This window comes from Rhinatrema bivittatum, chromosome 16, assembly GCF_901001135.1.
Source record: "Rhinatrema bivittatum chromosome 16, aRhiBiv1.1, whole genome shotgun sequence".
NCBI lineage: Eukaryota > Metazoa > Chordata > Amphibia > Gymnophiona > Rhinatrematidae > Rhinatrema > Rhinatrema bivittatum.
The window spans coordinates 25877821-25890793 of NC_042630.1; the positions used below are offsets into that span (position 1 = coordinate 25877821).

At 51.7% G+C, this 12973-nt stretch overlaps 1 protein-coding gene across 3 annotated transcripts in view; it reads right to left on the reverse strand.

Moving 5' to 3' along the window:
- LOC115077904 (mothers against decapentaplegic homolog 4-like) overlaps positions 1–12973 on the reverse strand; it is a 33439-nt gene that overhangs the window by 3591 nt on the left and 16875 nt on the right. For 2 of the 3 annotated variants that reach the window (XM_029580319.1, XM_029580317.1), the window contains 4 exons: positions 5784–5885; positions 4832–4885; positions 4060–4246; positions 3268–3436 (listed from right to left, as the gene is read on the reverse strand). In XM_029580319.1, coding sequence (XP_029436179.1) covers positions 3268–3436; positions 4060–4246; positions 4832–4885; positions 5784–5885 — 512 coding nt within the window. The remainder of the gene's footprint in view (positions 1–3267; positions 3437–4059; positions 4247–4831; positions 4886–5783; positions 5886–12973) is intronic. The other variant, XM_029580318.1, reaches the window with a different exon arrangement.

Here is a 12973-nt window from a genome sequence, read left to right on the forward strand (position 1 = left end):
CTGGAGATTCCATTGAAAAAGAGAGACCACTGCAGAGGACGAATATGAGCACGCACCCAAAGTACAACCTCTTGGCATGGCCATAAATCCCAACATCTGCAGGTATGACCAGGCTGATGGGCCGATCGCCACATGCAGGGCCTGGACCGGACCCCAGATCTTCTGAATGTGAGACTCCAGAAGAAACACCTTGCCTTGCACCGTGTCAAACCGGACGCCCAGATACTCCAGGACCTGAAATGGCTGCCGGTTGCTCTTGGCTAAGTTTACTATCCATTCCAGGTGCTGCAATAACTGAACCACTCTGGTGGTCACTACTCGGCTCTTTGCCAATTACTCAGCTCTGATTAACCAGTCGTCTGAGTTTGGATGAACCTCCTTTCTGAGAGCTGTGCCCATGACTCCCATCACCTTGGAAAAAGTCCTGGGTGCCATGGTCAAACCGAAGGACAACCCTTGGAACTGGTAGTGCTGACCTAACACTGCAAAGCGCAGATATCACTGATGCTCCTTGTGAATTGGAATATGAAGGTAAGCTTCCAATAGGTCCAAAGAAGTGAGAAATTCTCCCTTTTTCACCTCCATGATCACTGACCTTAATGTTTCCATCCAAAAATGGGTAACCCGGAGGCCCAACTGACTCCCTTAAGATCCAGAAAAGGTGGAAACGAACCCTCCGTCTTGGGAACCACGAAGTAAATGGAATAGCGCCCTGTGCCCTCCTGATCCTTTGGAACTATAACTACTGCCTTTAGGGTGAGCAACCATTGCAGCGTGCAGTGGACTGCTGACTTCTTTTATACAGAGTTGAAGGGGGAAAGCATAAAAGCATCTGATAGAGGACGGATAAGTTCCGAAGTATAATAGTCATGCATCAGTTCCAAAATCCACTGGTCGGAAGTGATGTGGGTCCACCTCCGATAAAATTGAGATAGGTTACCGTCTATCTCCGGCACTGGAAGATGGACCCCCAAAACTTCATTGGGAGGAATGCGGGGTTCCGGAGCCGGAGGCGCTATCTTTGCCTGGCTTCTTTGGCCGAAAGGACTGAGATCTTCCAAATGTCTGAGACCTCTGACTACTCGAACCTTTGGAGGAGCGAAAACGCCAAGAGCTCCAAAATTACCCCTTGAATTGAGAAAACTGGGAAGTTGACTTCTTATCCTCCGGTAACCGAGGAGATTTTGACTCTCCCCATCGATCCACCATCTTCTCTAACTCCTCCCAAATAACAAGTGCCCCTTAAAAGGTAATTTTGTAAGGTTTGATTTTGAAATGGTATCAGCAGACCAGTTCCGTAGCCACAGGAGCCTTCAGGCTGCAATCACCAAAGCCACTCCTCAAGCCGCCATGCATGCCAAATCATAGCCAGCATATGCCAGGAAGGCAGCTCCTGGCTCCAGGTATGGGCTGACCTCTCCCAGTGCTTCCTGGGCTAACCGTAACCTGGTCCTGGCCACCATATAACAGCAAGCGGAGATTTGGAGATTCGTGGCCATCACTGCAAAGGCCTGCTTCAAAATAGCCTCAATCTTCTGCTCCTGAGCGTCTTTTTAAGGCCGCACACCCTTCCACCAGAATGGTCACCCGCTTCTTCACAGCACAGACTAATGCGTTCACCTTCACAATCCCGCTAAGGAGCGACCTCCTTTAAAATTATCCTCAGGTGCGCTCCATTCCAAATCTATCACCTCCTGGACAGCTTCGTGCAGAGGGAAAAAACAGGATGCCTTGCGCAAGCTGATGATCACAGGATCTTTGGCCGCTGCTGGCAAGATCTCCTCACACCCAAGGGCTTTCAAGGTTTGTAAAACTGAACTGTATATCTCGTCCCTGTGAAAAAGCTGTGGCATGGTTCTATGAGGCTCAGCATGTGGGGGAATCTCCCCCTCTTCCAATAATGGACCATGGAGATCCATCCCCTCCCCCCCGAGGATTCAGACTCCCCTTCCGAGTCTCCTGAAGGATCCCTGTCCTCGCCTTCTTCTCCCTCCGACTGCCCTCTTCTCTTCTTCCTCCTGGAAGGAGACAAGGACTCCCTGGAATGCTTTCTAGGTCCTAGGGAAGGAGACTTCTGAAGCAGGCGATCCCCGGCCTTTTCCTGGGGAAAGCTCCTTGCCCCTGAGAGAAGGCCTGGAGACCCTTAAAAAAAAAATTCCCACCCACGAAATGGCTGAAAGATCCATCCCCGGGGTAGGCAAAAAAAACCCTCTCGGAGCCCATTCCTGAGGGGATTGGCAGGAGAGGGGGCAGGGAAGACTCCTCGCCGCCACAACCTCTGCCTGTAAATCGGGAGCCTCTGAGAGCCCCAGCAGGAACAAACTCCCCTGCGGTGACATCCCCCTGGGCTGCCACACACCTCTGACACACAGTGAGGGCCCTCCTGGGACTAAAGACCCTCATGGGGCAGGCCGAGCAGATGCAAAGCTTCTTCCCGCGCTGCTCCCCCCCCCGATGTCACGTCACACTCCCCTTCTTCTCTTCCTCTAAAAGCTGAGGCAACGCGTCCCACCGCGTGCCTCAGCGGTTCCCGCCGATCAAAATGGCGCCTGCCGCGCGCGGGCTTGACGCTGAAACTCTGCCGGTTCTAAAATTAGCCCCGCAGCCCTCCTGGATCGCGTGGCTGTCTGCTGCTCGGCCTGCAAAAGATTGCGCCGGCACCTGCTCCCAGCACTGCTCGACGCGCCTGCTTCCCCCCCCGCCCCAAAATAAGCTTTCCACAGACAAAACCGGCAAGAAAGAAAGACAGGGAGAGAGAAGAGGATAGAAAGCAGGGCCAGGCAGAGAAGAGGACTACGCAGCAGGGCTGAACTCAAGGCCTCCTTACCCTACTGGATTTATTCTGCTGCCAGGAGAAGAGCTAGGGCCACAGCCTTCACACCTCACTCCTGTCCTTTTTTTAAAATTTTTTCTTGCCTCCTGATATTGGTTCTCAGACACTCAAGTGAGGGGAGGGAGCGACTGCTTTCACCACAGGTCGTCAAACTGGCCTGTTCAATCCAGGCAGGCCCAGATCCACAAGCACGCATGCAGGTCCCACCACCTGCTGGAGACGGAGAAAAACTGGCTGGTCGGTGCCTGAGCAGAGCTAGAGGAGGACGAAGTCAGCGAGTCTCTGTTCTCTGTCTCCATCTGCTGGCTGGAGTGCACAAACCCCCTGGGGTGGACTGGCTTGGCCTGGATGAAGAGGAAGCACCTTTCACACAAGCTGCATCCCACAGCGCTTTATGGGCAGCTGCACCGTATCTCAACAGGTGGGGCTCTTACCTTAATGTATGCCCCGGGGTAAATTTTGTGCACCGCATCTCCTGGAGCTCGCCCCGCCTCCCTGTCCAGGTAATAGCTCTGAACGAAGACTGCATGGTCACTGAGACACCTCATCCAAACGTCACCCTCGCCTCGACATTCCAGCTGTACCCCTTTACCGATGTGTAACCTGGAGGTAGGGTGCAGTGTCAGCTCTGCAGGGACACCATGATACAGAAGTGTAACCCACACACAGTACTGTGTCAGCCTTACACCCCGATACTGACATGTAACAAACACACACAGCGCAGTGTCAGTCCTGCACCCCGATACGGACATGTAAGATACACACATGGCATAGTGTCAGTCCTGCACCCTGATATTGACATGTAACATACACACATGGCATAGTGTCAGTCCTGCACCCTGATATTGACATGTAACATACACACACAGTGCAGTGTCAGTCCTGCACCCTGATACTGACATGTAACAAACACACACAGTGCAGTGTCAGTCCTGCACCCCGATACGGACATGTAAGATACACACATGGCATAGTGTCAGTCCTGCACCCTGATATTGACATGTAACATACACATATGGCATAGTGTCAGTCCTGCACTCCAATACCGTGTTACATACACACAAAGTGCAACATCAATCCTACATCCTGATAATGACATCTATCAGTATCCTACGTCAGAGCTGATTGCCCTCTGTGGATGCTTCTGCAGGCAAAGTCTCACGCATATCTATAAAGAAACCTCTGAGACTGCCATAGCAGGCACTATGATGCTGCATCTTTCTTACCTGGCTCTTTCACTGGCATCTGTTCGATGGACATTGGAAAGCTGCCCCAAACAGAAGCGGTCGCCACCAGAAGGGTCCACATAGCCATCCACAGTCACCACCGGGCAACTGGAGGGCACTTTGAAGATCTCACCCACTTGAACATCCATCTCAAAGTAAGCAATGGAACACCAGAACTCAGGGCCTGCTAGAAGACAAGGTCAGTGAGGAGCGCATCTTCCAAATCTTAAATCTCAACCCCAACCTTCCAATGCATGCACCACTGGGGAGGGAAACAGGGGAATTCACACTGGCTAGCAGCAACCCCTCCCACACATACCAGGCAGCAGCACTCTCTGTTACTGGGAAACACACACCAGGCAGCAGCAGCATTTGTTACTGGGAAACACACACACACACACACACACACACACACACACACACACACCAGGCAGCAGCATCATTTGTTACTGGGAAACACACACACACACACACACACACACCAGGCAGCAGCATCATTTGTTACTGGGAAACACACACACACACACACCAGGCAGCAGCATCATTTGTTACTGGGAAACACACACACACACACCAGGCAGCAGCATCATTTGTTACTGGGAAACACACACACACACACAGCAGGCAGCAGCATCATTTGTTACTGGGAAACACACACACACACACACCAGGCAGCAGCAAACCCTTCCCTGGGAAACCCACACATATCAGGCAGCAACACTCTCATCACTGGGGAACACATGAAAACATTGGTCAGCGGCACCTCCCTCACCAGGATGACTGGAGACTGGCTGCTGATACTGGGTTGAGTTATGATGAGAAGGCCCTGGAGGAACGAAAATAATTCAAATGAAATCTCTGTGGCGAGACCTCCTGGCCTAGTTCAAGAATGAGATCGGTTTACTATCCCGACCCCCCCCCCCCAGATCTGCCACAGTCCCTCTTCTCCCCAATCAGCATGAGAACGCTGAGGCTATTCGTGCCTCCCACAGAGATACCCTGGGCCCCTCACAGATCCATTTCAGCTGAAAATAATCAATACAACAGAAGCTGATGGAGCACATCATCCCAGAATAGAGAAGGTGCTAAAGGAGTTGCTGACTGTACACACCCCCCCCCCCCCCCTCACAGCTCTGCTGAACTTATCACGAGAAACCGAAGATGCTTCAAGTGACTGGAGAAGAGCAGATGTAGCAGCGCACCATCAGGATGGGGGCGGGGGAGGAGGAAGCAGGAAACAGCAGACCTGTTGGTTTAATATCTGTGACGGATAAAGTAACAGAAGCACTCACCGAAGGACAGAAAAGTGCCACACCATGAAGACAGAGGTGCTACAGAACCAGGAGGCAACATGGCTTTAAAAGGGAAAAACATCTTGCCACGCAAACTCTACTAGAACTAATGCACACCAAAACGTACTTCTTTTTTTTTTTTTTTAAGCACTGCTGTATCTACTTAATGCAATGCACTGTGCCGGCTATTCTATCCGTACGCTGTGTCTGTAAGTAACCTTGCCTGAACTCTCCTGCCGGAAAAGCCAACACAATGTTTAAGGCAAGAAAAAGGCATTCATACTACTTTTACTGCTGCCTGCGACACGATTGCAGTGCTCTTATAAACAGCCGAACGCATGTGGGATTGGGTAGCTGTGGGGAGAGGGCTGTGGACAGATGAGGAGAAGTTATCGGGTTGGGGGGGGGAAGAGGATTTGGCACGAGACTTACAGTAGTTATTGGGGTGATGGAGAGGAGCCTGCGGGTGGCTGCGCCCATTCTGAGGCACATGGCTCGGTGCGTACACAGCAGTGTTGCTTCCAGTCCACGTCGCTGGAAGAAAGCAAAACAGCATTGATAAGACCCCCAAAGCATCCACGAGCGCCATAGTCCTCTCCTTCCTTTGTTCCGGGTTCAGACCAGTCACTCACTTTTTGCATCAGTATCTGACAAGGCGAACCTTAAATTTACTAAAACACCTTGGTGACAGATGAAAGTAACAGTGGATTTATTATAGGCTTATAGGAATAGTTTACAAATAACACTAAATGGCTGAGTGCAGACAATAACAACTATCACAAAGAATACCCAAATACACACACATATGTACAGTACATAGAAAGATACAGAGCTTACGTTCCTAGCCACAAGGGCTCAAGAGATCTGTCTGTGCTGCCATCTCTGGGCTCTGTGTAGATGTTGATTCCATTAAGGCTGTGTTCACTTGTACATAGTTTGTGTCAGATTGTAAGACGAAGGGCACCCAGTACCCAGCATCTCCCGAGAACACTTATATTGACTAATAAAAAGACATTATACTTTTTACTGAGTCTAAGTGTTCTTGTGTCCCTGGCCATAAGCACAGAGTAAGCTTTACATCTGTGAGAAATCAAACATTGCCTGAGGCAGGAGGGGTCCCCCTCCTTCTCTGTGATCTTATCAGTCCTGGTGCCACAGTAAAGCACATCAGGCCTCTGTGCTTGGGCCCTGTGACATCTCTATATGTGAGAGACGCTTCCCTTCTGCTGTAACATTAGCAAAGACTTTAAAGCAATTGTTTGGGGATGTGAAACAGTAAGTAATTATGCAGGCACTGCAATATATGCAAGCAGTAATTATTTGGGGGAGTAAATGTCACGGACAGTTCTGTGTGCCTGCACGTGTGTAAAGTAAGTTCACCGGGTCTGAGCTGGCCAGGCCCAGAATAGGAAAATTGTTTCCTACCTGCTAAATTTGTTCCTGTAGTACCAAGGATCAATCCAGACAAGTGGGTTTTGCATCCCTACCAGCAGATGGAGGTAGAGAACAAAACTTTGAGGCACTGCTACATAACCAAGAGTGCCGCCTGCAGTCCCTCAGTATTGACCTGTACCCAAGCCAAGATGTCTAACTTAACAAATCCCCAATAAACCTTGGGTGAACAGAGACTTAAACTGAAGCCTCCTGCAAACTAGGTCTCCTTGACTTTAGCACAAAACATATAACAAACTATGTATACTTCCTATTACTCTGAGCATATGATATGCCAGCTCAGCTAAATCCAGAAGCAAGGAAGTCTTTCAACAGATGGGGACAGGTCTCTGGACTGATCTGTGGTACTTCAGGAACAAAAATTAGCAGGTAAGAACCAATTTTCTTTTCCTGTTCGTACTCCAGATCAGTTCAGACAAGTGGGATGTACCCAAGCCCCTCTCTATTCTGGGCGGGAACTCGAAAGACCTGCACGCAATACACTCTCCCCAAAGGTTGCCTCTTCTGGGGCTCGACATCTAAGCGGTATTGCTTAGCAAAAGTGCGAAGAGAAGACCACGTTGCCGCACGACAAATCTCCTGCATAGAAAGCAGCTGACACTCCGCCCATGAGGTCACCTGCACCCTAGTGGAATGCGCTCTCAACCCCTCCGGCAAAGACTGGTCCTTACAGATGAAAGCCAAAGCTATCGTCTCTTTTAACCATCGAGCCCTTGGAAGCCTTATTTCCCTTCTATGCTTCACTGAACAGGACAAACAGATGATCAGATTTCCGAAAGGTATTTGTCAACTTGAGATATTGCAAAAGAACTTGACACGCATCCAATAAATGAAGCTCCCTAGCCATCGGAGTATCAACTGTGAAGTTCGGAAAAGCTGGAAGTTCGACCACCTGATTAAAGTGCAAAAAGAGGACATCACCTTCGGAAAAAAAGGACATAAGAACATATCATACTGGGTCAGACCCAAGGATCCATCAAACCCAGCATCCCGTTTCCAACAGTAAAGAGACCCCATCCTCTGAAAAGCGCAGGAAAGGGTCCCTACACGACAAGGTTTGTAGCTCAGATATTCACCTAGCCAAACATATGGCTACCAGGAAAAGAGTCTTCCGCATTGGTTCGAAGGGAGGGCCACACAGTACCTGAAGAACCAAATTCAGATTCCATGCTAAACAGATCTTCTGCTCCAGAGGACGCAGATGTTTTGCCCCTTTTAGGAAACGAACCACATCCGGATGAGACGCCAGCGGTCTTCCCTGAATCCTACTTGAAGGGAATCCAAGGCTGCCACCTGGACCCAAAGGGAATTATAGGCTAACCCCTTAGCCAAACTGCTCTGCAAACAGGCCAGGATCTGTGGAATGTCCACTTTTAAAGGCCGTACCCTGTTCTGCAAACACCAAGATTCGAAAGCTCTCCATACCCAGACATAAGCCATTGAAATGGAAGGTTTCCTCACCTGAAGCAATCACGGGCTCCGAAAAACCTTTCAAACGGAGTTCCCTGTACGTACCAGGATCAGTCCAGGACACCTGGGTTGTGACTCCGCACCAGTAGATGGAGACAGACTAAAACTTGTGGGCGGAGCCATATATGCCCCTGTGCCAGTCACAGCCCCTCAGTCTTACTCTGTCTCCAGTAGATGGTGCAGGTCCGGTCACAGCTCCTCCCTGCCCTGATTCTGGTACTCCGTCAGGGTTGGTTTTTCTTTCCTTTGGGTTAGGCCAGGTTAGGCTTTTGGTGTTGTAATTGGAATTTTTTGCCAAATTGTCACTGACGTCCGTTTGCCCTGCCTCCCAGGGGGGTTGAGAGGTCCTGAGGGGACTACCCCCCCCCGGTTGAGGCCACTGCTAGGGTCGAGGACCCGGTTTGCCATTTAGCAGTGTCAGGGGTGACACCGGGGAGCCCGGTTCACTCACCCCTGCTGGACTAGGGCTCCAGGACCGCGGACAGCGACAGGCCTTGTTTTTTGTAAAAAAAAAAAAAAAAAAGTTTGTCTGTTTTTTTTTTTTTCCGGCTCTCTGTTCCTTGTGTCGCCGCTCTCGGGGGGGGCGCCGCTGACAGGGGGGAAGCTGCTCCTTGCGTCGCCGCTCTCGGGGGGGGGCGCCGCTGACAGGGGGGAGGCCGTTCGCGCGACTTTGCTTTCTTCAATTTGATTTTATCGGTGGAGTTGCCCGCTTTTGCGTGCGGAGGCTCCTCTGTTACAGAGGAGAGGGAGTTACGGAAGCTTGACGTGCGGAGATCCCTTCTCCGATATCTGGAGGTCACTAATCCGTTTCGGGTCACAGATCATCTGTTTGTCCTCTTCTCTGGTCCAAAGAAAGGAGCTGCAGCGTCCCGCACAACGATCGCTCGTTGGCTCAAGGAGGCCATTGGTTCAGCGTACTTGGTGAGGGGAAAACCTCTTCCTGTGGGGCTGCGGGCTCACTCGACTCGATCTCAAGCAGCGTCCTGGGCGGAAGCCTCTCAGGTGTCGCCTCAAGAGATTTGTAGGGCGGCCACCTGGAAGTCGTTGCATACTTTTATCCGGCATTACCGGCTGGATGTCCGGGCTACCGATTCCGGGGGTTTTGGAGAGAGGGTTCTCCGAGCGGGACTCTCTGCTTCCCACCCTCAGTAGGTTGCTCTGGTACATCCCAGGTGTCCTGGACTGATCCTGGTACGTACAGGGAAAGGAAAATTAGTTTCTTACCTGATAATTTTCGTTCCTGTAGTACCAAGGATCAGTCCAGGATCCCGCCCGCAGTGCTGCGCTGAAGTAACGGAGAGTCCGCTCTGTGTTTTTGATTTGCTCTGTTTCGCTTGTTCGCTCTCTCGGTTGGAGAGCCCGGTTCCAGAAGGGGTGTTTCTTCCCCGTTAGTTAGCGGTATCTAGTTTTGTTCACTTCTCTGGTTGTGTTCTACTTTGACATTCCGTAAGACTGAGGGGCTGTGACTGGCACAGGGGCATATATGGCTCCGCCCACAAGTTTTAGTCTGTCTCCATCTACTGGTGCGGAGTCACAACCCAGGTGTCCTGGACTGATCCTTGGTACTACAGGAACGAAAATTATCAGGTAAGAAACTAATTTTCCTTTGCTGCCTCTCAAAAGCCAAGCCGCTAGACAGAAGTAATCCTCCCGATCTGAAAATACACATCCCTGCTGTAGCAACCCTGAGAGATGAGACAAGCAATTGGGACCGTCCACCGTCAGATGAAGGAGGTCTGCAAACCACGGCCGATGCAGCCACTCAGGTGCCACCAGAATCACCCTGCCCGGATGAAGATCGATGCACCGCAACACTCAGTCTACCGGGGGTCACGTTGGAAATACTTCCAGCAACAGATGTGTCAGCTTCCCCATAGCCCTCGTTACCTTCAGGCCCGCCTCGGGAGATTCCCACTCCTGATCTACCAACTTCTTCACCTGCTTCGGCAATGAAAATGCTGTAGGGGGTCCATGCAATATCTCCCCCTTCCTTATCAGACTCCTCCTAGGCGACTTTAATCCCGAGCTCCTCGAGCACCTGAGCAATCAGCGGACCTAGTTCCTCCCTTCGGAGCAGATGGACCACTTGCGGGTCATCACCTTCTGCTACCGGAATCGCATCCAGGTCTTGACATCTGGATCCTGCATTGGACCCCCAACGCATCCACTGGATCCTGGTCTGGATCCTGTATTGGATCCCCCAGGGCACCAACATGGTCCTTATCTGGCCCCACCAGACCCCCTGGCAGCTGGGACAAATCTTCCTCCTCCGGGGCCCATCTGATTCCCAACATGCTCAGGATCCCTCTTGACTCCATCGGCCATCTAGTCTTCTTGGCTGTCTGGGACGTCTTGGGTAAGGGTTTCCTTGCCCTTAACTCCTTTCTGGCCAAATAAGCCTTATGGAGGAGAAGAACAAAACCTGTGGAAAACGCCTCCGGATCAGAGGAGGAAGAGTCCTGATCTGCTACGTCTTGAGCCCCTCCCCGTCCCCTGCCACCAGCAGGGTCCTTTCCTATGGGGAAAAAGCATGGGAGGGGAGTCCTGGGGCTCAGAAATGGCAGCCTGCACCTCAGCATGGGCTACCAAACCGGCCACTGGCTCCTCTAACCCCCCCACCCCCCCCCCCCCCCCCCGTGGGCCCCCAGAACCGGTCCAGCCACCTTCACATTTTTGCCGCCCCTCCCCGAGGCACAATTGCTGCAAACCGAGGCCGAATTGAGGCGAGCTTGCCTCAAACCACAGCTGTGACAAAACTTTGTCTCGCTGTGCGGGAGCGGCATGCTGGCTCAGTCAGGCCTGCACATGCAGTCAGGCCTAATAATAGCCGCTGCTGACGTGATCCCTCCCCGACACTGTCCGGTGCTGAAATTCTCAGCACCCGGCCCCGACAAACAAAGGCACTTCAGCCTGCTCCCTCCTGTCTGCTTCCCGGCATAAAAAAAAGGCACTTACCCGTTACCTCAGTCCTGCCTCTCTCTTGCTCCTTTTTTTTTTTTAAAGACACATACCCGTTCTGGCAAGGACAGAAAGGGAAAGCGAACAGAAGTACTTCCCTGCTTCTGGAGGCCGTGTTGTACAGGAGGTGGACCCTTGGGCCGAGGTGGGGTTGACGCTATCCATAGGAGGGGATCCTACGGGTCCCCACCGTCGGCAGGCGGAGTGGGCTGACTGGAGGTCTGGACTAGGAGATGATTGTTACCGTATTGTGATGGCACATGATTAAGTTGTAACCTATACCACTCATTCTTTCATTATCGTGCCTTGCTGTAAACAGTTGTGGTGGTTGTCTAACTTAACGACGGTATAGAAGAGTTTTAAAATAAATAAATAAATAAATAAATAAATAAATGATCTGTAGCGTGGTCAGACAAAGCAGTGGTCGGGTCCAGATCAATCCATAGGGAAGCTGAGTAGCACGAAGCACAGGAACGAAGAAGACAAACCAGGAACAGGAACACGAAGGAATCACCAGGAGGCAACGAAGTGCACGGCCAGCGTGGAGACCTGTTGCAAAGGCGACTAACAGGAGCTGAGCCCGGCCTTATATACTGGAACTTCAATGACCTCATCATCCGGGGTCGCGGCCAAGTTTCCCCCGCAGGCCCTTCAAAAGGAACAGAGATGGGAGGGGAGCGGCGCGGGATGGCGGCGTCTCTCTGCGGACCAGGCGGAAAGCCCGCCGCGGCACACAGGAGTCCGTCGTAGAAACAGGAGCGTGGGGGACGGCCAGAGTACGGAGACGGCGGCCCACAGCCGCGAGGGAAGTGGAGCCAGATGCTGGAATAAGCTGCAGAGGGTAAGAGGGCCTGGCCGCGGGCCTGCCGTGGCCGGCACACGCAACAGGCCGCCCACTGAGGAGACAGAGGAAGTGAAGAGCCCAGAGGGGGCGAAGGAACCAGGTCGCCTGGCTATCAACACCCCCTGCCAAGGAGGGCCGAGTCAAGACAGTGGTTACCCCCCCCCCCCTCCCGCTCGCCCTGCTCCTCCCGAGGGATGGCCCAAGAAGGAATCTAACACCTTGGGGAGCAGATTTTTTTTTTTAACTCCAGACTGCAGGTTTGCACCTCTACCATCTGCTGGAGACAGCGAAATACTGAGGGACTGCAGGTGGCACTCTCAGTCATGTAGCAGTGCCTCAAAGTTTTGTTCTCTGTCTCCATCTGCTGGTAGGGTTGCATAAACGCACTTCTCTGGGCTGATCCAGGGCGTGAACAGGAACAGTTTTTTATATGCCTATGTACATTCTGTCTGTGTGTGGCTCAGAGTTCATCAATAATCAGATTCAAGCAAAATAATCCCATAACACCATCCCTCTCTAAATACCAAGAGCTCCTTCTTCTCAGTTTTTCCTGAACCACAGGTCTTCCCCCAAGGCATCCATGACCTGCACTTCATCACACTTCATCATTAGAGGGCCCCACTGGCTCATGATGATCTTTGATCTGCTGGTTTAGGTGCACAGGTGCTTCTGGCATTGCCACGTTGACCAGTCTGTACTGGCCTCTCCAGGAAGGTCCTCCTGGGTTCCAGGTCTATTTCAGTTTGTCGGATCACGCAGGGAATTTCGTCCCGTTACCTCAGTTGCGACCTACCAGCTATCCTTTGCTAAAGGCACAACACTGGTCATAAAACTCTTTACCGACTACGGCATGTTGTTACACTCCTCTGCGACCACGGAGTGGATACCTTGGGTCTCT